Below are 20,533 nucleotides of genomic sequence, written 5' to 3'. Positions count from 1 at the left end.
TACGGGGCAGTAGCAGACTCACAGATATGCTGCATCTCTCCGCCAAAGTAAACAGAAAAGATCTCGATGGGTGATGCAAGATTAGGAGCAGTACATTGTAAATGCAGATACTGTAACAGGATTACTTGATCACTGACCTGGCCACGATCCTGCCTGACTGCTGTGTCTGTGTATAGCAGAGTGGCAGATCACATGACAATAAATAACTGCTGTTCCTGTTTCAAGCTGAATAAAGCTAGTTTTGCTAAAGTACTGAGACTAAGCCTCGTGTTTTGGGGTGTTTTGGGACTTATAGCGCGACCCCGATCTTTTATGATTTGCTTCTGTGGAGCTTCACTGCAGCAATGTGAGCCTCCTATTGCCCTGTACCAGCAACGGGCAAACAATCTTCCACAGACGCCGCAATTGCGCTTCAGGATGCACTTCAGCGTGTCATTCCATTGGGGGGGGGGGGGTCTCAAAAGAGTTCAGAAACCTCACAATATGAAGAAGAAATAATGATTCGGCTCCTGACTGATAGTTGTGCTGCCCACAACAGGCTTCCACATTCAGATAATGTTTGCTATGAATACCTCCTACCCAATTGCACAGCAGTGCTTCAGCCATTGGATTTGGGCATCATCCACACCCTGAAAGTGTATCATCACAAGGAAATGCTGAGAAAAATTCTCGTCGGCATAAGTTGTAGGCAGGAGAAGATTAAAAGTAACGCGAAAGAAGCTATTGAAGTGATTGCAAACGCCTGGATGCAAGTTAAAGAAAGCACTATAGTAACAAATACAGAATCTCATTACAACGAAATATTCGTTACAACAAAATATTTTTTTTAGGTCCCTGATGGAATTTTACCTGTATACATTTTTTTATTTATTATTATTTCTCCTCTCAGCAGGGTCTTTTTTTTAATGGTGGTTTTCTGTTCATGCATAGTTTAAAGGGAGGCAGGTGTGGAGTTGCACATTCAATGTTGATTTTTCACAGTCATCCATAAATGCATATTTTGTTTATTGTTCAAATGGTGGCTTTAAAGTATCACTTGATTTGTTTTGAAACGTTGGTCAGTTTTATTCTGTTAGATCCATGTTTTGGTTTCACAAATGTAGATTTGAGGTCAATGTGATGTAAGATGCAGTTTATTTGAATTGTACCCCCAAGTCTGATGTGCACTTTTCATCTTGGAGACTTCACCTTGTCCCCATAGAAGATAAATTTTTTTTTTTTTTTGACGTCTCCTGAGGTGCTCAGCAGGTTATTTAAAATTTTTTGGAAACTGCAGAACCTGGTATGTTCCTGCCCCCTTTGATTTTGCTCTTCATTCTCAGACTCCTGCAAAGGTCACATACTTGGCAAAATCTGTCTAACACTTGCTCTCAACTGTAAGTGGGGAGTGGGAACAAAGGAATGCCATACTAAGGGGTGCACATCTAAACACATCTGGCTGCACTTCAATACCATCATTGGCGAGTTGGAAGAAGCCATTAAAAAGAAAGCAGCCTGGAGTTTCTTTAGCCTGCAGTCACCTGACCCAACACTTTTTGATAATTAATTTCTTCTGTCAGTTTCAGTTTCTGATTTCCTTTGTTTTTAGAGCACTATAAATCCAGTGGATGGGATTTATCAGCCAAGCCCTGTGGACTCTTCACTAATCAGCACCATGCCTACTCAAACAGGGCAACCTCCAGGTAATATCAATGCAGTTGTGTGCTTCTGATTTGACTCATTGGTGGACTCTGAAAAGCTCATTTGCTTCATAATCAGAAATGTATTTTACTTTTTTTTTTTTTTTTATCATGTGAACACCATTTCTTTTTTTGCCTGACAGATGGTACTCGGGTATGCAAAATTGAGCAGCGACCCTCTTCTCTGCCAGTTAGTGCTGCTGGAACAATAATTGGGAATTTACAGACACCAACACCAAATAGCACAGGTGAGAAATGAAATGTGTGAAGCTGTAACTTGCCAACAGAACAGTGAACAGCAGAGAGGACGGTCATCAACAGGGCCCAGTACATCTTTACATGTGCTCTGTTGCTTGCCAGAATTTAGGTGCTACTAAAATGGTGCTTGGTACAGTAAAGGGACACTGCCAGCGTCCTCCCATGCATGTAACTTTATGATAGTTGGTGTCCTTTTATTTCAACAGTTTGGCATTGGGCCTTCCTAGTGTACACTTGGTCTCCCCGGATATAATGGCTGCAATATGGTCATGATTTGCCTGCCCTAAGATGTATGCAGTTTTCTCATACCCTTGTTTTGGATGTCTTCATTGTTTATTTCCTTTACCTTGGTGTGTCTGAATTGGAGTCTCGTTACAGCAAGGCGTCTGTGTTTTCAAGAATGTATAATGCTCTGAACTTAAAGTGTGATATATATTAAAGAAAAGTCAAACTGTGTAATAGATGTCACTTTTAAAACTTGGAAATTCACTTTATCAGTCTAGTTGAGCACAATATGGACAATAACTAAATACAGTTTAACCCTATAATGGGAAAAATATGTTAATTATTGTGTTTGCTTTAATATAATGCTAATGTAGACTGTCACTTACAATTATTTTACAAACTGTGCAAATTAAAGTACATTTTACTAGTTGAAGTATGATGCTGATGGTTAAGCATGAGGCATGACTTGATGCTGAAGTCTGTCTCACTTTAATTTGGTTTCACTGTACACTTTCACACGGAGAGCAGTAGCTAGGTTCGAACATGAGATACACGTATTTCCTCTGTTTCACACCACCATCATCAGCCCAGTTCTTGATTTCTGCAGTAATCTGAACGGTCCACCCTGTCCTGATGCTGGATAACCACTGACTTCTTGTGCACTACAATCGCTCTGCTGCACTCTTTACTGCATGGTGGTTGTCTTTTTTTTCTGACCTTGTGCTTCCATTTGGTTTACAGGTAGTGGGCAATCGGCCCCCAGCAGCAGTGTCACGTCCCCCAGCCATGTCAACCTGTCCTCCAATACAGTCCCTGATTTCTCCTATTCTAGTAGTGAGGATGAGTTCTATGATGCTGATGAGTTTTATCAGACAAACACATCTCCCAGACACAGCACAGAGTGAGTATGAAGACGCATTATTTAATGCACTTTGTAAAAAAAGAAAAAAAATCATGTTTATTTGAGATTGGAATATGCATATTGAGATGAAAGTAAGAGTAGATTAGCCCTGCAAATAAGAGTAAATTTGCATTATTGGGGCACAAGGAATGTCTTTCCCTCAAGTCTTCAAACATCTTGGCAGCATCTTGTGTTCTGTTCATTCAGTAGGTAGCCATTCTCTGTTCATTCACGACTCTACTTTTCCTTTCTTTACACCCCACAGGTCGTCTTTGAACCCAGGCCTCGTGCCACGCAGCAACACAGGAAGTAGCCTGAAACGGCCAGACACCAACGAGTCTCTCAATTCTTCCATGTCCAATGGCACAACAGAAGCAGGTGAACAACGTCTAGGAGAACTACAAGGACATATCTCTGAAGTGTCTTGCATTCAAGGAGAGAGCATTTCTTGGCTGGGTCACCACCCCCTGATGTGATGTTGCTCATGTTCAGCTGCAGAAAAAGTGTATAGCTTATGACATCTTTGCTTCCTTCAGAGTAGCAAAATGTTTTGTTCGTCTTGTACACATTATGGTAGAACAACTTAATTTCCCATTTTCATTAGATGTGCACTATACTCCCCCATCCAAATTGCATACATTTGAAATTTTTAATAAGAGTGTGTGCCATTACCACTGCTTTTGTCTGGGCCTCGCTGGCATAGTGGCCGGTTTTCCATAGATCACTGCTGGCACTTCAGTTCAGTTTTGTTCATGACTGATGCATACTACGTTGCCATTCATACACTCTCTCGATGGGGTCCCACCCTCGCTGTATCCTTAAGGGCCCTTCACTATTTCATAAACAAATGTAGCTATTATTGTGGACAGTTTGAGAGGATACTGTATTCAAATCCTGCATGGCCAAATTGTAAGAACTACCTCACATTCATTTATAAGTGGGCTTCCATATGCTGTGCAGAATAGCAGTGACTGTAGGATGGTCCTCGTTTTTATCTCTCTTTTGCTTACTTTTTTGTGGACACTGAAGCCCAGCAGGTACCTAAGAGGAGAGAGGTGTGTCCCCTCTCCAGGAGCACTGATTCAGTGATTTGTCTGTCCCTGTTTTGTAGATCAGTTCGACAGCCATGATGACAAAGATGACGATTTAGAGGGAGAGTCGGTTGAGGAGCACAAGAGTGTCATCATGCATCTACTCTCCCAAGTGCGACTGGGCATGGACCTCACCAAGGTAGTGAGAGCTCCTGTGTCTTTACCCCGTCACTCTAATGCAGGGAGTTTCTTCCTCTTGATGTGCCCTCTTTTGTCTTGAAGGTGGTCCTCCCCACGTTTATTCTGGAGAGAAGGTCATTGCTGGAAATGTACGCGGACTTCTTTGCGCATCCTGATCTCTTTGTCAGGTGAATATTTTTGCTCATCACTAGTTTATCTTGGCAGCGTAACACAAAGAGACTAAGTGTACAGTTTTGAAAGCAGCAAGTCTCAGTTTACCACCTAAAAACTCCCCAAATTTTTTACACTCATTTTTAAATGACAAGCAGGTTCCAGGACAACAGGACTGATGGCCAGTATCATAAAGATTGTTCAACACAGAGTCATACTTAAGTTTTTAATATCGTTAAAACATTTTTAAAGTATGATAAAAATTAAGTTATAATGCAGCATTTTACATTTCTGATGTACCAATTTTAATGGAAAATGTCTGTTGGGCAGAACGTAACACAGATGTACGTGATTAACTAAATTATAGAGTCCTTTCTGCTGTTGCAGAGGTCTGATCATCTTAATTTCCTTAGAGTGGAGTTGAAATGTGTCAGAGTTTGACCTTTGTGAACTGCTAAAATTAGACGTGGTTAATACTTTCTAATATCTGTGAGGATCATGTGTACAACCCAGAAAATCAATCCTTTTTTTGAAATCACAGGTCTGATTACCTTGCACATTTAGTTCTACTGTATAATGATGGTCTACTCACTAACTCGTCATGGAGTGCTGCTGCACATACAGTAGGTTATCGTAGCTGAGTGAAAGGTGCTGCCGTTGCTTTTAGTGATTTTGCTTATTTAAAAGGTGCCCAATACGCCTCATCCATAATGGTTTTTATTCCAAAGTGGCATAATCTTTCTGCTGATAGGGCTTCGTTATTTTAAGAGGTCTGAGAAGGGGTCTTCCTGTTGTGTAGTCTGAATGCTGCTACTGGCTGCGTGCGCCCTTGTGGCCTGTACTTAAGGCTTGGCTCTGTCTAAGGCATGTCTCTTAATGCATTTTTGTGATAGCATTGCAGATCAGAAGGATCCCAGGGACCGCATGGTGCAGGTTCTGAAATGGTACCTCTCTGCCTTTCACGCAGGACGGAAGGGCTCAGTCGCTAAGAAACCCTATAATCCCATCCTGGGTGAGATCTTCCAGTGTTACTGGGACCTGCCTTCAGAGAATGAGGAGAACATTGTGAGTTCACTACCTACCAAATTCATATGAACAAAAACTGGTTGTAATTTATTTGTAAAATGTACATGTGAAGTAGTCCGCCTCTTGTAAATAGACAGCATTCTGCTCCACTGCAGGTTTTTTTTGGTTTCTCTCTTAAATACCAACCCACAATGCCCAACAACTGGGCATAAATAGTGTGTCCGGATACAGATGTGGACAAATTTGTTGGTCCCCTCACTGCTCATAGGAAAAAGTGCTGGATGCCTCCTGAGAGTGACAAAATGAAAAGCTGTTGTCCCCCTAGCCCCCCATCCCAACCGTGTAAACCTGCATGCCTATGAGATGTCACGGAGTAAAGCATAGCAGGTATAACAAAAGATCAAGTATGGCTTATTCTGCAGAAATCTTTGAAAATGGCCTGCTTACATTTGTTAGGACCTGTAGCAGTTGAGGTTCTGATCCACCTCTTGAACCCTCAGGTACCACTCCAAACATCAGGTAAAAGTCCAAGACTCTTTTATTTTCTTATAATGCAGTGCACCAAGCAACCTCCACTCTACTCCTATACTAATCAATACTCCAAGTACCAATCCTCCTCTCCCAGACACTTCGCCACCCTACCTCCCAGCTCAGCTCAATGTCTGGGCTTTCCCAGAGTCCTTTATACCCCCTGACCCGGAGGTGTTTGTTTCATTACCCACAAGTCCTTATTCCTTCCGGGTCAGGGTAAACAGTCCTTATCTTCAACCCAGGAGCACGTTGTTTCTTCCTGTCGTGGGATTATGACGCACTTCTGGGTTATAGGGCATATAAGAGTCCAAGAGCCTCCCTACAGCGACTCCCGGTGGTCCCCAAGGTATCCAGCAGGGCTGTGTATAAAAACTACATAGTCCATGAGGCCCTGCTGGAACTCGGGGCACATCCATGCTGTCGGGAGAGCTCCTCCTGGCGGCCTGGGGGTGAGGGCCAGAATATGAAGCTGGCCATCCACCACAGACCCCAAGAAAAGATCCTAAATAATTCAAGTGATTTTTTTTTTTCTCTCAAACTGGCCGTTTTCTTGAATTTGCACAATTGGAGATGCGATACATTCAGCCAATTTAAATGGAGAAAAATCATGGATCTTCTGTTTGGTGCCATCGTGTGTCCCACACTGAACGAGGACCAGAGAAAGCAAAGGCGAGAGTTGTCTGAGGAGATGAGGAAGAAAATAACAGACAAGCATGTGCAAGGCAGGGGCTAGAAGACTACCATCTCCAAGCAGGTTGATGTTCCTGTGACAACAGTTACAAATATTATGGAGAAGGTAAAAGTCCAAGAAGTGCAGCCAACCTCCCTGGACGCTGTAACAATGGGAAAAAATCAATCCCAGAATGGGCAGACGAACAGTGAGAATGGCAGACAAAAAGCCAAGGACAACTTCTAAAGAGCTGAACTCCAAGGTTGAGGTCCATCAGTGTCTGATCACGCCATCCTTCTTTTCTTGAGTGACAGAGGGCTTAGTGGAAGACGACTCGGGCCTTCTGTGAGCCCTGATTTGAATCCTGTAGAACATCTATGCAAAGAACTGAAATATACAGCCTGCGGAAGACCCCTTCTAACCTGACTGAGTCGGAGCAGTTTGAACAGACAAGCAGTGGACGGGCACAGAAAGTCTCGTGGAGATCTGCAGGAGTCGCTTGTGTGCAGGGATAGCAAACTCTGAAGGTTGTGCAACAAAGTTAGGTGTAGGGTCCCCGTCTTGGTGTCCAGGCCATTCTCATTTGAGTTCTTATTTGAAACATTCTGTTGAATCAAAACGCTAAAGCAAAGTCTGATTTTTGAGAAATGGACAATGATGGGGCCCGGTTACTTTTGTCCGTTTCCAGTTCTTTCAGAGACAGTTGTGGGTTCTTCTTTTTTTTCATGAAGGGGAACCAACAGGTTTGTCCGCGTCTGTATATTTGACGCTACTGAACTGCAATGCATTCAGGGTGCAGATTGTCGGGTGTGAATGGTTCAGATAAAGAACTTCTTGTTTTGTGTATTAAATATTTATTGCTGTCTTTCCCAGTCAGGTTGTCCAATTTATAACCAGGACTTTGGTGTCAAAGGCTGCCACCATTTATACTCCTGAGAAAGTGAAATTCTCTTTGCTCTTGCCGACTGTTTCAAGCCTTTTACTGTTTGAGTGTCTCCTGAACATTTACGTCACATCCTCTAGCCGTCCATTGTGAACGTACAGACTGGACTGTGGAAGGGTTGATGGGTGATGAGGGTGGGAAGGTCTTGCTAACGGGGGCTGAATGGAGGGGCAGTGCTGTGTCTGTCTTTACATTTGAGCAATTCAACAACCCCCCGGGTGCAAGCTGTGAAAAGAACTTCTCAGAGAGCTTGATGTACTTTAACATAAGAAATGCGACCCACAAGAGGAGACCATCAAGCTCTTCTGGTTAGCTAATGGCTACGCGGTCTAGTGTAGTAGAAACCGTGACAACCTTTAACTCCATGGCTTGATTGTTTGTCCCCGACTCCCCCCAAGTTTTTGAGTAAACCCTTTAATTTCCACTTTTGGGGAGGGGGGGGGGCTTGTAAGCATACTTTCAGTGTGAGTTTGCATTTATTTGTGAAGTAACTACGGCTTCCTTTTGACTTGTATATCTGATATCCCGGGGGGGGGGGGGGGGGGGGTGTTCAACACTTAGTGAGAGGCCTCAGTGTGTACGCGAAGTGATAAGCCCCCCTACAGCGGACCCTCTTTAGTGGTGCGCTGAGCTGACAGTTTGAAGTGATGCTATTCCTGTCGCTGATCCCTTGCAGGAGCCCGTTTCTGAGGGGCCAGCCCCGTGGTGTGCCAAGAGCAACGTGTCATTTGTCGCCGAGCAGGTCTCCCATCATCCTCCCAGTAAGTTGATCTTCATTTAGTTTTCTTTACTTGGTCATGTCAGTAACTCCTGGAGTCTGTTTTGTACTGGCACAGAGGTCAGTGGCATAGGTCCGCTCATTCTGGGGTTTTATGGGGGGATCCGTCTGAGAGCCGACTCTGGTGGTGTATGTGGGGAAAGTTTTGGAAATACAAGGGCCGGTGTTTGAACAGCACTACACAGCATTACGTCCAAAATGTGCTGTCAAGGAACAACACGCACAATGCCAAGTGTTCTTGTTGATTTCATTTCAAATTAGTAGCCTTGATCCACTACACGAATTCCCTTCATGATTTTAAAAACTTGAATCATGTCAGCTTCCATTCTCCATTTGCTGAAACTGAAAAGGTTCAACTCCCTCATCGCTGTACCTCTCAGTCCCAGGATCGGCCTTGTCGCTCTTCTCTGGACCTCTTCAAGTCCATCACAAGGCCCACTGACCAGCCAGAGTTAATTTAACACACATACCTATGCTGGAGGAAAAACGGCGGGTACTAAAACACACACACAGAGAATGGGCACACTTGGTCATCAGACCCCCACGTCCAGAGATGGTCAGGGTGCAGTGGTAACCATATTTGGTTTGGAGGGTGTGGTGTGGGACGTGCGCTTGCTAATTACACCCAGCCTCAGTTTAATTGGAGGGGGGGGGCTGCATGCGCGTACAGCTGGTGCTGCCATGTGGTTTGTGGGAGGAGCCACACGAGTCTTAAACTCCAAATGTATGGAGTGGCTGGTAGCCAGGATTCAGCGCGCCCTGTGGAGGTGGCAGTGTCATCGTGTCTTTCACTGTGTGATACTCTCTGTGGTTTATCCTAACGCTGCCATTCAAGCTGTACTCTTGATGTGGACAGTAACTGTGCCAGTCTTTACAGCTCCAGATAACTGAAGTTGGCAAGCAGCCCACGAGGTCTCGTCTATTTTTGCACAACCAGTAAAAATGACACTTGTGTAAACGTCCCATTAGGGGGTCCGTAGTAAAGGCTGCTGCTCAGACTCCAATGGCGCAGGGTGTGCTTGTGAGGCCCACAAAGTCCCCCCTGAATGGCACAGCAGAGCTGGAGTCTTTGACGCGGCTCTTCCTGCAGGCTGCTTCTTGATGGGATGAGCTCTGACAGTCAGGCGATGGTTTGGTGATGGAGGAGAGGATCGACTACGTGAGGCAGGACTGTTGGTGGAAGGAGGTGCAACGTGCAACTTGGGAGGACATTTATTTGTACTGAAGTTCTTGTGCTGCTGCTGCTTCAGAATAACGTGGGGCGGTCGGGGTCACAAGTCATGATTTGATAAAGGTGGTCTTTGACGATTTACACTCCTGCTCGTGGCTCATTTTTGGGGTCTGTCTTGTCGTGCCCCTCGTCCATTTAGGTAACAGTGGGCATTACCCACTGTAATAATTAATAAACTGTGTATTAAAAACGTGTGTACACACCTGCTGTACCTGTAAGCCCCCCACGATCATCAAGTCTGAATAAAACTGAATTTTCTAAACTTATTGGTTATCAGATTTCTAATAAGAGTCCATATTGGGATTGAAACTAGAATCTGCTTGGTGTGTTCGGTACCAAAGCGGCCGTGCGGCGTCACACGCCACTAAATTCAGAGCGAACCGAGACTTTCGGACCCTGCGATTGTTTTCTGCACTCGCTCTTCACGCCATCAGCGCCTGATAAAGTTGAGATTACTACCCGCCGCCCAGAGACGTCCTCAAAGTGTGGCCTACGCCAGCGGTCCACGGCTGGAGAGCGGTGGCCCTGCTGTGTCAGTTCTGCTGGTGCTCCGCGTGTTCCTCCTCCTCATCATCACTTCAAGTTGGTTTTATTGTCGTGTGCTGAAAAACTCTCAAATGTCTTTTTATTTTTCCAGTTTCTGCATTCTACGCCGAGTGCTACAGCAAGCGAATTCAGTTCAACGCCCACATATGGACAAAATCCAAGTTTTTAGGCATGTCCATTGGCGTGCACAACATCGGGCAAGGTGAGGGCAGCCCCCTTATGTTTTACATAGAAATTGAGTGAGGAGCGGACGCGTTTGGCCAGTGGGCTCTAATCCTGTGCCCTTCTTCTCCGCAGGGTGCGTCTCTTGCCTGGATTACGACGAGCACTACATTCTCACGTTCCCCAATGGCTACGGCAGGTTAGCGTTTCTCCTGGGCTGTACCCCAGCTAATAGGCTTTGTGTTGGTGTGTGCCAGCTGAGTGGATGACCCCATCAGTGGGTGGTACTGGCATGGACTCTGCTGACCTCTGGTCTCCTCCTTTCACAGGTCAATCCTCACTGTCCCCTGGGTGGAGCTCGGAGGCGAATGCACCATCTCGTGCTCCAAAACGGGTTACAGCGCCAACGTCACCTTCCACACCAAGCCCTTCTATGGCGGTAAGAAGCACAGAATCACGGCCGAGATCATGTGAGTACCCTCATGGCGCTGTGCCAGTCTCCTGGGGTGTGAACTGCTGCTCACGGTTGTTTTTGTTGTTTTATCACAATGTAGTGCCCCTTCCGACAAGAAGGCCTTCTGCTGCATTGAGGGAGAGTGGAACGGAGTGATGTATGCCAAGTGGGCATCTGGGGTAAGAATGGAGGGCCGTTGTGTAGAATGAAAGGGGGATGATGGTAGATGTAGTTTAGAGACCAGGGCACTGGGTGCATCTCGGGCAGTGCCAAGTTGGCCTGAATTCAGAGGCTTTCTCTATTTGTGCAGGAGAACAATTTATTTATTGATACCAAGAAGATGGGCACAATCAAAAAGAAAGTGAGAAAGGCCGAGGACCAGTTGGAGTACGAGTCCCGCAGGTGAGGCCCGTCACCCAACACGGGGTGCGTTTCACAATTCACACTCGTGGCCTCACTCCGGTGTCCCCTTACCTTCTGTTACAGACTCTGGAAAGACGTCACTCACAACTTGAAAGTAAAGGACATCGATGCGGCGACGGATGCCAAACATGCGCTGGAGGAGAAGCAGAGAGCGGAGGCCCGCGACCGCAAGGAGAAAGAGCAGCAATGGCAGACACGGGTGAGTTGTTCTTCAAAGAGTCCACGGTGGCTCAACGGGAGCGGTTTTCAGGTGGCAGCGCCCAGGGCAACTCACACTTTGTCTTTGTCTGCAGCTGTTCCGTGAGGATGGCGAGTGCTGGGTCTATGATGAGCCCCTCTTAAAGCGCCTGGCAGGCAACAGACAATAAGTGGAGATGGACTGTAGCAAAAAAATAAGTGGGGTAGGGGGGACCCCAAGAGTCCAAATATGTGCAGAGTCCTAGACCCTGGGGGGGGGGGGGGGGGGGGGGGGGCGTGATATCCTCTTCTCACTCCTTTTTTTTTTTTTTTGGTTTGGTTGCTCCATCCTTGCCACAGTCTGCATCTCAGGGAAATCGAGGACGACAGAGGATGGAGGGCTGGGTAACTTGCTTGCACCAATGCGTTACTCTCATGTTCCTTGTTCTCCCCCTCAAACCACCACTGCCCCCTTCCAGTGGGCGCCTGGCACTTGCACAGCACGAGCGCCCAAGGAATGCAATAGCTGGCCAGCCTGTGGGGTGCCAGTCCGGTCCGGTCGAGTCGAGTCCTCACTCACTCCTTTCTGCTGCTGAGCGAGACTTTCTTTCCTATGTAAAATGATCAAATTGAGGCCTTGCTCTCTTTAGCTTGATGACAAATAACAGAAACGTATTTTTATTTCAAATTGTAAGCATTGATTGTAAGAAATTCTCATGTTTATTGATTCAGATATTAAAACACCAGGACTTTCAGCTTTCCAGTGCATTTTGAACTTCTGTAGAAACGTTTGCTTCTCCCGTCTCCCCCTACTGGCCATCGCTAGATTGTCAACTGAAGCATAAACAGCAGGAAGGGAGGGGGGGGGGACAAAAACCCCTCAAGTAATGCCACTGTTGCCACTACCAGTCCTAGAGGGCACACTGCATTGCTATCTGTGCCCCAAGGGCACAGCACAGTTGGTTGAGTGGTTTACCCACCAATCAGAAGCAAGCTTAACCCCAAATCACCCCAATCAGTCAGTGATGCCAAGACAGTGCTGTGGGCACTGTGGGACTGGCAGAATTCAACCCAAGGGGGCCACGCAGGCGTGACCTCTGCATTTGAGGAGCGACACGCAGAATGAACGGGAGCAAAATCAGTCAGGCTTGGGAGTCTTTGGGGGAAAGTGGCAGACGGTGGTCCGCTCCTCGAGGTGCCACTTACTTCAAGATCTTGTGGTAGGGGTAGAGGCGCAGCGTGGAAGTGAAGGCACGGATGTCCATGATGGGGACCGCCTGGGCCATGAGCTCGGACGCACCGAGGAAAGTGAACTCCGATGCCTCTCCGTAGGTGGTCTCGGTAGACGGAGGCCCAGAGGCGCTAGGCGGGTCGTTTTCCTCTTTGCCATAACCCACCACCTGCAGGGGCCGGAAAGGACAAAATTCAAATTACACAGGGCATGCTGGGACGGCAGCAGGGGGGATTGCTTTGGAGCTCCAGACTCACGTGAATGCTCAGTTTCCGGCTGCCTTGCCCACGATGTGCCAGGAACCAGGACACCATCTCGGATTTGGAAATGGAGCGGAGAGATTCAGTCTGCAGGGGGGGTGAACAACAGAAAATAAGAAGGGTCAAGCAGAACTGAACACGGCCAGTTAGTCAGCTCCATCTTCACGATGTCCCACCTCTCTGTTGAGCCTGTCAAAGACGTACTGCTGCGTGAGCACCTCGGCCCAGTTTCTGTCCACCTCCTCGCCCAGGTGAATGTCCTCGCACTCCTTCAGCTTAATCAGGGCCGTCACCTGCAAGCAAACGTCGAGTCAGTCGGCCATCTTGAGCCGTGGGCCTCGCGCCCAGCCAGCCTCCCTTAACACACCTGAGCTTTGAATGCTTCGTCGGTCAAGTTGTTCATCGTCTCCCCAAAGTTGATCAGGAATTGCTCGATCTTCTGATCCACCAGTTCAGTGCTGCAAATGAGAGTGCAACTTGAGAAAGTGACAAAGAAGTGCGGCCACCAAGGACCACTTCTGGCCCTTCTCCCTGATCTTGACACTCGGAGCAAGCAGCCTGGCACTGTGGTGCCTTTGGAAAAACCAAACTGGAAGAAAAGTGGGAGACGAGCAGCCGCCTTGGGAATCGGCCACTCGCCGCCGCGGACGCCAACACTTACTTGTACTTGGTAGCCTGAGTTTCAACAGTGACAGAAAATCCCAAAATCCCTGAAGTGTTCCGACACATGGCATAGACGTGGTACCTACAAGGGTAACAAAAAACGAAAGGGGGAGTTTAAAAAAAATAAAACAGCACCCCCCCCCCCCCCCCCCCCCCCCACCCCAATTTGGCAGACCCACTCACCCCAAAGTCTCTTTGGTCCGAAGAAAATCGAAGCAGGGCTCCTCCATGTGCATCTGTGATGGCAAACAAGTCACGTCAGGAAGAGGCAACCAACAAATGTTACCCATCAGCACCTGGGCTTTCAGGGGACTTACCACAAGCAGCTCCATCAGGGAGTACTCCCGGAGACTTCTGGGGCCTGACTGGGAGAAAGCAGAAGGGGGTTAGTCATCATCATCATCACCAGGAAAGAATCAAGGAGCACAGTAGGCCCTCTTAGTCTGGACAATCGGCTCTGTGGTCAACGTCTGGGTCAGCAAGTCCTTGAAGTCGGCCCATTGACAGCAGGAGCACCAGGGCCGAGTGCTCCACTTGTCCCTGCACACGACCACGTGAGCCCAAGTGGCTGCCGGGGGCCTTCGTAAGCCAGAAGACAAGGGCTCAGTGCAGGCACGGTGCCAATGTCCTGGAGTGGGACGAGTTGTGGTGTGACTGCGTGGCACAGCGGACTTCTCTAAGGGCGGAGAAGCACGAGAGCTTCATGGTGTTGAACTGCGAGGAGTACGAACGTGCAGTTTCAGGGGACTTTCACGTCCGCGTCACATTATATCTTCATCAGTCTCAATGAGGAGAACGATGGAGGATTATGGGAAATGCCATTCGATGTTCTTGAGAGTGAGAAGTCCAACAAGAATCAGTTTGGCAAAACACCACCTGGGGGCCAAGATCTGTTAGAGGAGTTAAACATGGAAGTTACAAGTTACTGGTTCCACCATCGCAGTGGCGCTCACCAGGCGGCCATTGATGGGAGGGTGACGAAGAGGAGGGGGTGCAGGAGACCTCGCCAGGCCTCGGTGGTTAACGGACGAGTAGGCAGCAAGTGACTGTCATGGCCAAATGTGATATGAGGGGCTTATCTATCGGCCCATAACCTCCTGGCAGTAAGGACCCTGCAATGGGGAAGCACAGGTGGGCACCTGTGGCCTGCGTGGCATTTTAACTAGAAATACAGTTTTGTGATGTGGTAAAGAGGACAAGTGTAGGTGGGGCTGGGACAGGTCACAAGAGAAAAAAGGAGGACAGGGAGATGTTGAAGACGACAAATGTAAAGAGAGTCCGCTAGTCACCTGGTAGTAGACGGTGACCTCAGAGTTGGCGTCCCCTTTGTTCAGAGACTTCACTTTGCACAGGTGGGCCTTCGTCGGCAACTCCACGACCCTGAACTGAACGGGGACATCAGCTGGAAGGCGCCGGTACTGCAACTTCCTGGAAGGTAAAAACTGCAGAGTCAGGTGCTGCACACTACAAGGAAGATTTGGGGGGGGGCGCTCTGGGGGGGTACTTACTTTGTGACGTACTTCAGGAATTCCACAGCTTCCTAGGAGAGAAAATGAGTGGCGTGAGTTACAGACGAAGCCTCAACTTCCTGAGTCCCCGCCGGTCTGAAGTGAACTCAGCGTCGTGTTCGGTACCAGCACTGTGGGGTTGATATCAGCTTTTGGACCCCCATACTGGTACAGAAACGAGAAAAGGACCCTCACAGCCACTCTGCAGCACCCGTCTCTTCATCCCATGAAGACAGTCGTCAAATAATTAAGGGGGTCCTCCTGATGTCTCTCACATTGAAGTAATAAGACACAGCTGGGTGGGGGTCCACATTCTTCAGAATGGACTTTTCTCCACATCTAAAATCCTGAGGTGAATAAGGGTGTGGGTTTGGGGGGCCGAGGGGTTAAGAGGACGCCCGAAGTAGACATCCGGTACCAAAAATCCCAAAACCCTGGTATTATGCCGCTTTAAAATCTCCCCTTGTCATTTCTGGGGTCCGTTGCCCCTGTGCCCACTCGTATCTGACTGGTGACTTCACCGGCCCCCCAAGAGTGTCACCGTGCTGCTGATCCCGCGTCTGTTCATCCACAAATCAAACTCTCTGCCGGAAAAGTTAAAGCATCCATCACAGCAACCCAAAGCCATTAAAGACCACAGGGGCGAACTCGGATTTCCAAATATTTTTCATTTTTAGGGCTGTTGACTTTTTCGTTAATCAACTTTCAGTGGGAGGCAAAAGCTTGGGTGCCCTGAGAAAACGACACCAAGGAAAAAAACCACGAAGGACAAATCCCTCCATTCAAAGACGAGACCGCCATCGACTTTTAAGGCAACTGGGGGGGGTTCATAAACATAAAACAATCTGCACTTGGGGCACTTTTTGAAAATCAAAGCACTTTTGCCCCCCCCCCCACTCTTATGGTGTTAGGTGCCCTCATGGCTCGGCTCATCTCAGGTTGCAGGTTCAAGGATGTGATGGCAGCTGCAGCCCACCGCACAGTCGCCCTCTCAAGGCGGCCATCAACGTGGAAAGCTGGAATCGAGTGAGGAGTAAAGCCGCGGAGAGCAGCGCCTCCCAACCGACTCATGTAAAGGTGCAGACCACCAGCTTTTATTTATATTTATAACACAATGATGTTACAATGCCATAAAAGTGAATTGTTTTCTATTCGATCGATCAGGGCTGCTTAAACTTTTTAATCTGAGGACCCCAAAAGGCAAATCAGCAGATCAGGCCTGAGAAGAGGATTTAACACTCAAAAGGGCAGAAGAGTCAAACGTAACCAAATAACAAAAACTGGCGAATGTTTATCTTTTTTTTATTTTTTATAAACGTCTTACACGAGTTTTACTGAAAGGTGAAAAGCAAATCTCGTTAATAAAACATAAATCAACAGGCACTGGCAGTGTAAGCTTCAGTAAAGCCGAGACGAATGAGGTGGTGTCCATTTTTGAAAGGGCAGTAAGAACGGCCACTTAACTCCGTCACTGGACTTGAGGAGCCCAATAAGGAATGAAGCAGTCAAATTAATTCATGGATGCCGTCCGCCGTTCACAGTAATAAATGTCACAAACGTATGCCGTCGAGTCACACGGCACATTTGTATTTTATATCGAGGACAGGCCAAGTCTGAATACATCTGGTGATCGTCGCGCTTATTGTCCAAGTCTCCGCTCCACAGCACGGCTCACGTTTGTTTGCACTTCGGTTTCCGCTCAAAGCGCATTCAGCGTACAACCCCGTCACCCAAACCGGACTTCTACGTGGGCTACTGTGTGCTGCGGGGTCCTCAACGTTAATCAAAGACACACGAGAAATATTTGGGATTTGGTTTCCAAAAAATATTCCTGCCGCTCTACGGGCCGATCCTGTCCTCTCGCTCCGCCTTCCTTACCGTCGTCCCGAAGAGAATTCGGCCAGCCAGGTGGCACGCGCCGCGCCAACTGCAGGTAGTGATGGAGAGCCGAGTACGGACAGTCAGGGACAGAAAGCGTTACTACCCAGTCGAGTGATGCCCCATCACAAACAGTTCCTGGGTTCCAACTCATAATTTAACGAAGCCATAAGATCACTTATTTATCACACGTGACATACGAGAAGTTAAAGCAAAAGGAAACTTCGGAGCAGAGTCAACATGAACCGATTACGCGGCTATGGAGCGCAGGCCTGGAATTTCTCCACTAGATGGCAGCAAAGCGCCGAGTGTTTCAAGTCTCCTTTTCCCTTGCAGTGCGACGTTAATCTCCAGTAGTCGACGTCATCACAAGAAATGATTTGGATGTTGAGCTGCTAAAACGAGGGCGGCTTGGTGGGCTGCTAGACAATCCAAGTGTGTGTGAGCGAGACGGGTTGCGCAAAAAAGAAAGACCTCAAAGCTCGATCCCAGGTTCAAATGGATTCACACACAAAACATTTTGGAAATGGCCGTTCGACTCTTGTACCTTTGGCTATTCTGACAGGCCTACTGCAGACCTCGCGCGCACACACACCGCTTGCTGGTCGGTGGGCTCACCTTGCTGGTGAAGTTTCCCTGCACCAATCCCTCTGCGTACAGCTGGGACTTGAACTTGCTCACAAAAGACAGCAGGGCCTCCATGCTGAGCCCCGCCATGATGGCCTGGTACTTCTGCACGACAGACCAGCGCGAGTGCTCCAGGATCAGCAGTCGGACATCCCTGTGGAAAAAGTGGATCATGAGACAGGGATTGGGGGGTACCACCCTCTCCAAGGGCACCCAGCACCTCCACCCATTGCCCACTGTGACTCACTTGCCCACTTTCTCCGGCTTGATGAGGATGTTGTAGTAGATCTTCTTCATCTGTTCTGTGATCATGGAAAAGACATCTGGGGCGGCCGAAAAGTTGGCCATATAATCAATAATCAGGTTGAAAAGCAACTGCAAGACACAAGTTTGGTTTTTAAGCCCCTCTTACTATCAGGAGATGGCAGCTCAGTGCCAACATAAACGACCAACTCAGCCTGGACCCCCCCCCAACCCGACCCCAAATCTTACAGGCAGCTTGTGGTTAAAGCCCTTGACCGTGATGACAAATCCATGTTCAGACGCCACCAGCTTGTACTCGAGCTGCGCCACATCTGCTTCGTATGCGGGTTCAGCCAAATTGTGGGCCAGGATGTTGACAAAGACGTCAAATAAGACGAGGCTGCAAAGACACAAGAATGTGAACAATCCTCAGGTGGGATCAGGCTCGTCCCATGGGGGGGGGGGGACAGCAGGTGTCAATCAAATCAAACCCCTCCCCACCAATTGGCCTGTAAAGATAAAGGTGGGGGTCGTCATCTCCAGAAGTCTTATGTCCTGGCAGAGGCCTAGCAGGGTGTGGGCAGAGCTTCATCCACTACAACCTCACCTACCGGGCAATAAAAGTTAAGATACGTGAAGAGGTGGGGGGGGGGGAGAAATACGCAACTCTGCCACATGGGGAGTAAAGTGAAAATGAGAAGATAAGCTGGAGACCAGCAACTGAGTAACAAGAATAAAGATGATGAGGACGACGATGAGGAAGCACTGCTGTAGACGGCCATGAAGTTCAATTTCCTTTTCTTTACGCTTTCCACACATGTAACCTACTTATGAAATATTCTTTCATGTTGTATGTAGATTTCTACTTCTCATTATTCCACGCCTCACTTTATGACAGATGGGCAGCACCACTAGTCTAAGACGGGTTGTAATCAACGTTGACCTCAGCGTTAACGTTTGCAGTGCACCATGCAATGAATAGGCCTGTTATGTGCCATTCGGTATGGGATTAGTAAAAGCAGTGATGAGGTTTGTGATGCACCATCTGCTGGAATGACAAATGCAACGCACTTTATTACCACAAATGTTTGTGAGGTGCCATCGGTGGGCATGAAAGAGACGCAGCAGACAGACACCCGTCCTTTTGCCGAGGTGGATCCTTGCTTTGACTGTTTTGCTCCAAACAAATAAATCCGGACTGATAAAAAGCAGAAGTGCTTTCATTTAATGGTGGCAGCAACGTCCTGTCCCAGTATCTCTACCACTCCATCCAAGGGCCATGCCAGGCCAGGTTGGACAAGAGACAGAGAGCCAGCTGAAGGACGACGGACTGCTCATCATCCAGACGGCACCATTACTACCGTCACACTCCACTCGCTCTCTCCTGCTTGTTCTCAGTCTAACTGTCTGGGGTTACTGGTGCAAAAGAAAGGCGGACATGTTTGAAATTCAAGAGCAGATACTCCAGACAGGGACCAGGCCGGCCGGCCGGCAGGAGTTAACATACAAGGGCTATAGACGGGTGGGGCGCGTAATTCAGACCTACGTAATAAAAGAATCTGAAGGGGAACAGAGAGTCGCCAATGGACCTACCACCAAAAAAAACACGTGACGACCAAACAATTTAAGGAAAGAGAACACCGTCCTACTGGTATGTAACAGCTACAAACGGCAGCCTCTGGCAACAGCAATGGTGGTGGAGATAAATGTATAAAAGTTTGATGTAACGCAGTTATCAGGAAAGTGAAAAGACAGACTGGAGAACAAAGGCAGTGCACTGAAGCTCCTCCAGAACATCACAGGCCAGGCCTCAGGAGATGGTGACCATCAAGGCTGCTCACTTACTTCTCTGGCGACTGCTGGATGAGCGGAGAGATGAGGTGGAATCGAACGTAAGCTGCCAGGAGAAAGGAAAACAAAACGTTGGTGACCAGCAAAAATGGATGGCAGGCCTCAAATCCTGCAGCCTGCCAGCTACCTGAAGTGGAGGCCCAGCAGAGACGGCCAACCACCTCACACACACACACACACCTCGTGGGACTTTGAACTTCTTGTCCTTCTTGTACCACAGGCAACCTTTATCACTGCTGGTGATTTTCACAGGATACTCCGTGTCAGGGCAGTCAGGGGTCTTCAAGTTGAAGTCTGTGGCTGTTAGACAAACAAGGAATGAGCGTCCATCACCCACACAACTAGAATCCTGAATGGTTCCTCATCTTCTCCCTAGGTTTGCTCCTGCGGTAGTTCCCACATGTCCATCTGATCCCTTCTTTATTAGGCTGCAGCTTCACTTTCAGACGACATCACCATTCAAACTCCAGCAGGTCACAACTTACCGATAAATGTATTCTTTGCCGGGAGGTGCAGTTCAGGGTTTAACTCAAAGTCTCCCGCCCACCGCTCTCTCCAGGGCTCCTCAATTTCTGCAAGGCCAAAAAAAAGTCACAGATAAAGCGTTTGGAAGGTGCCAGCCACCTCGGGGGCATTTCTGGTAGAGGAGACAGAGAGTCCTGGGGCCCCTGGTGGTGTCCTCTCGAGTCCCCCTAACATTTTTAATCCAAAAAACTCAAGTCTGTGTCCCCCAAGAGCTTTACCTTCCACGCTATACTGAGTGCCAAACCAGCGTTCTGTCTGGTCGCAGTGCCCCTGGTGATTGGGGGACAGCAGCAGGAAGTTGGCTTTGCTGGGCACAAGGAGGTTAAGAGCTGCGGAGATCACCTGCAAGAGGAAGACGGCC

The 20,533-nt window shown here is 48.0% G+C and overlaps 2 protein-coding genes across 6 annotated transcripts in view; one reads left to right on the top strand and one right to left on the bottom strand.

Moving 5' to 3' along the window:
• osbpl9 (oxysterol binding protein-like 9) overlaps positions 1-12,147 on the top strand; it is a 110,062-nt gene extending 97,915 nt beyond the window's left edge. For all 5 annotated transcript variants that reach the window (XM_028812447.2, XM_028812446.2, XM_028812451.2 and 2 more), the window contains 15 exons: positions 1,589-1,682; positions 1,823-1,927; positions 2,904-3,063; positions 3,329-3,441; positions 4,175-4,293; positions 4,377-4,462; positions 5,339-5,510; positions 8,292-8,376; positions 10,262-10,372; positions 10,468-10,531; positions 10,662-10,802; positions 10,887-10,965; positions 11,097-11,188; positions 11,273-11,408; positions 11,503-12,147. In XM_028812447.2, the coding sequence (XP_028668280.2) occupies positions 1,589-1,682; positions 1,823-1,927; positions 2,904-3,063; positions 3,329-3,441; positions 4,175-4,293; positions 4,377-4,462; positions 5,339-5,510; positions 8,292-8,376; positions 10,262-10,372; positions 10,468-10,531; positions 10,662-10,802; positions 10,887-10,965; positions 11,097-11,188; positions 11,273-11,408; positions 11,503-11,577 (1,632 nt within the window). In that variant the 3' untranslated portion in view covers positions 11,578-12,147. The remainder of the gene's footprint in view (positions 1-1,588; positions 1,683-1,822; positions 1,928-2,903; positions 3,064-3,328; positions 3,442-4,174; positions 4,294-4,376; positions 4,463-5,338; positions 5,511-8,291; positions 8,377-10,261; positions 10,373-10,467; positions 10,532-10,661; positions 10,803-10,886; positions 10,966-11,096; positions 11,189-11,272; positions 11,409-11,502) is intronic.
• The window catches only part of nrd1a (nardilysin a (N-arginine dibasic convertase)), a 34,773-nt gene continuing 26,323 nt past the window's right edge, over positions 12,084-20,533 (bottom strand). The window contains exons 16-31 of the mRNA XM_028812443.2: positions 20,391-20,514; positions 20,133-20,219; positions 19,828-19,947; positions 19,642-19,693; positions 18,046-18,196; positions 17,801-17,928; positions 17,545-17,707; positions 15,049-15,080; positions 14,830-14,968; positions 13,858-13,905; positions 13,724-13,776; positions 13,539-13,622; positions 13,245-13,335; positions 13,054-13,170; positions 12,875-12,964; positions 12,084-12,786 (exon numbers count right to left, since the gene is read on the bottom strand). Of these exons, the coding sequence (XP_028668276.1) occupies positions 12,589-12,786; positions 12,875-12,964; positions 13,054-13,170; positions 13,245-13,335; positions 13,539-13,622; positions 13,724-13,776; positions 13,858-13,905; positions 14,830-14,968; positions 15,049-15,080; positions 17,545-17,707; positions 17,801-17,928; positions 18,046-18,196; positions 19,642-19,693; positions 19,828-19,947; positions 20,133-20,219; positions 20,391-20,514 (1,677 nt within the window). The 3' untranslated portion in view covers positions 12,084-12,588. The remainder of the gene's footprint in view (positions 12,787-12,874; positions 12,965-13,053; positions 13,171-13,244; positions 13,336-13,538; positions 13,623-13,723; positions 13,777-13,857; positions 13,906-14,829; positions 14,969-15,048; positions 15,081-17,544; positions 17,708-17,800; positions 17,929-18,045; positions 18,197-19,641; positions 19,694-19,827; positions 19,948-20,132; positions 20,220-20,390; positions 20,515-20,533) is intronic.

This window comes from Erpetoichthys calabaricus, chromosome 10, assembly GCF_900747795.2.
Source record: "Erpetoichthys calabaricus chromosome 10, fErpCal1.3, whole genome shotgun sequence".
NCBI classification, from domain to species: Eukaryota; Metazoa; Chordata; class Cladistia; order Polypteriformes; family Polypteridae; genus Erpetoichthys; species Erpetoichthys calabaricus.
Note: the sequence above shows the minus strand (reverse complement) of the source record. Positions and strands in the feature narration are given on the sequence as shown.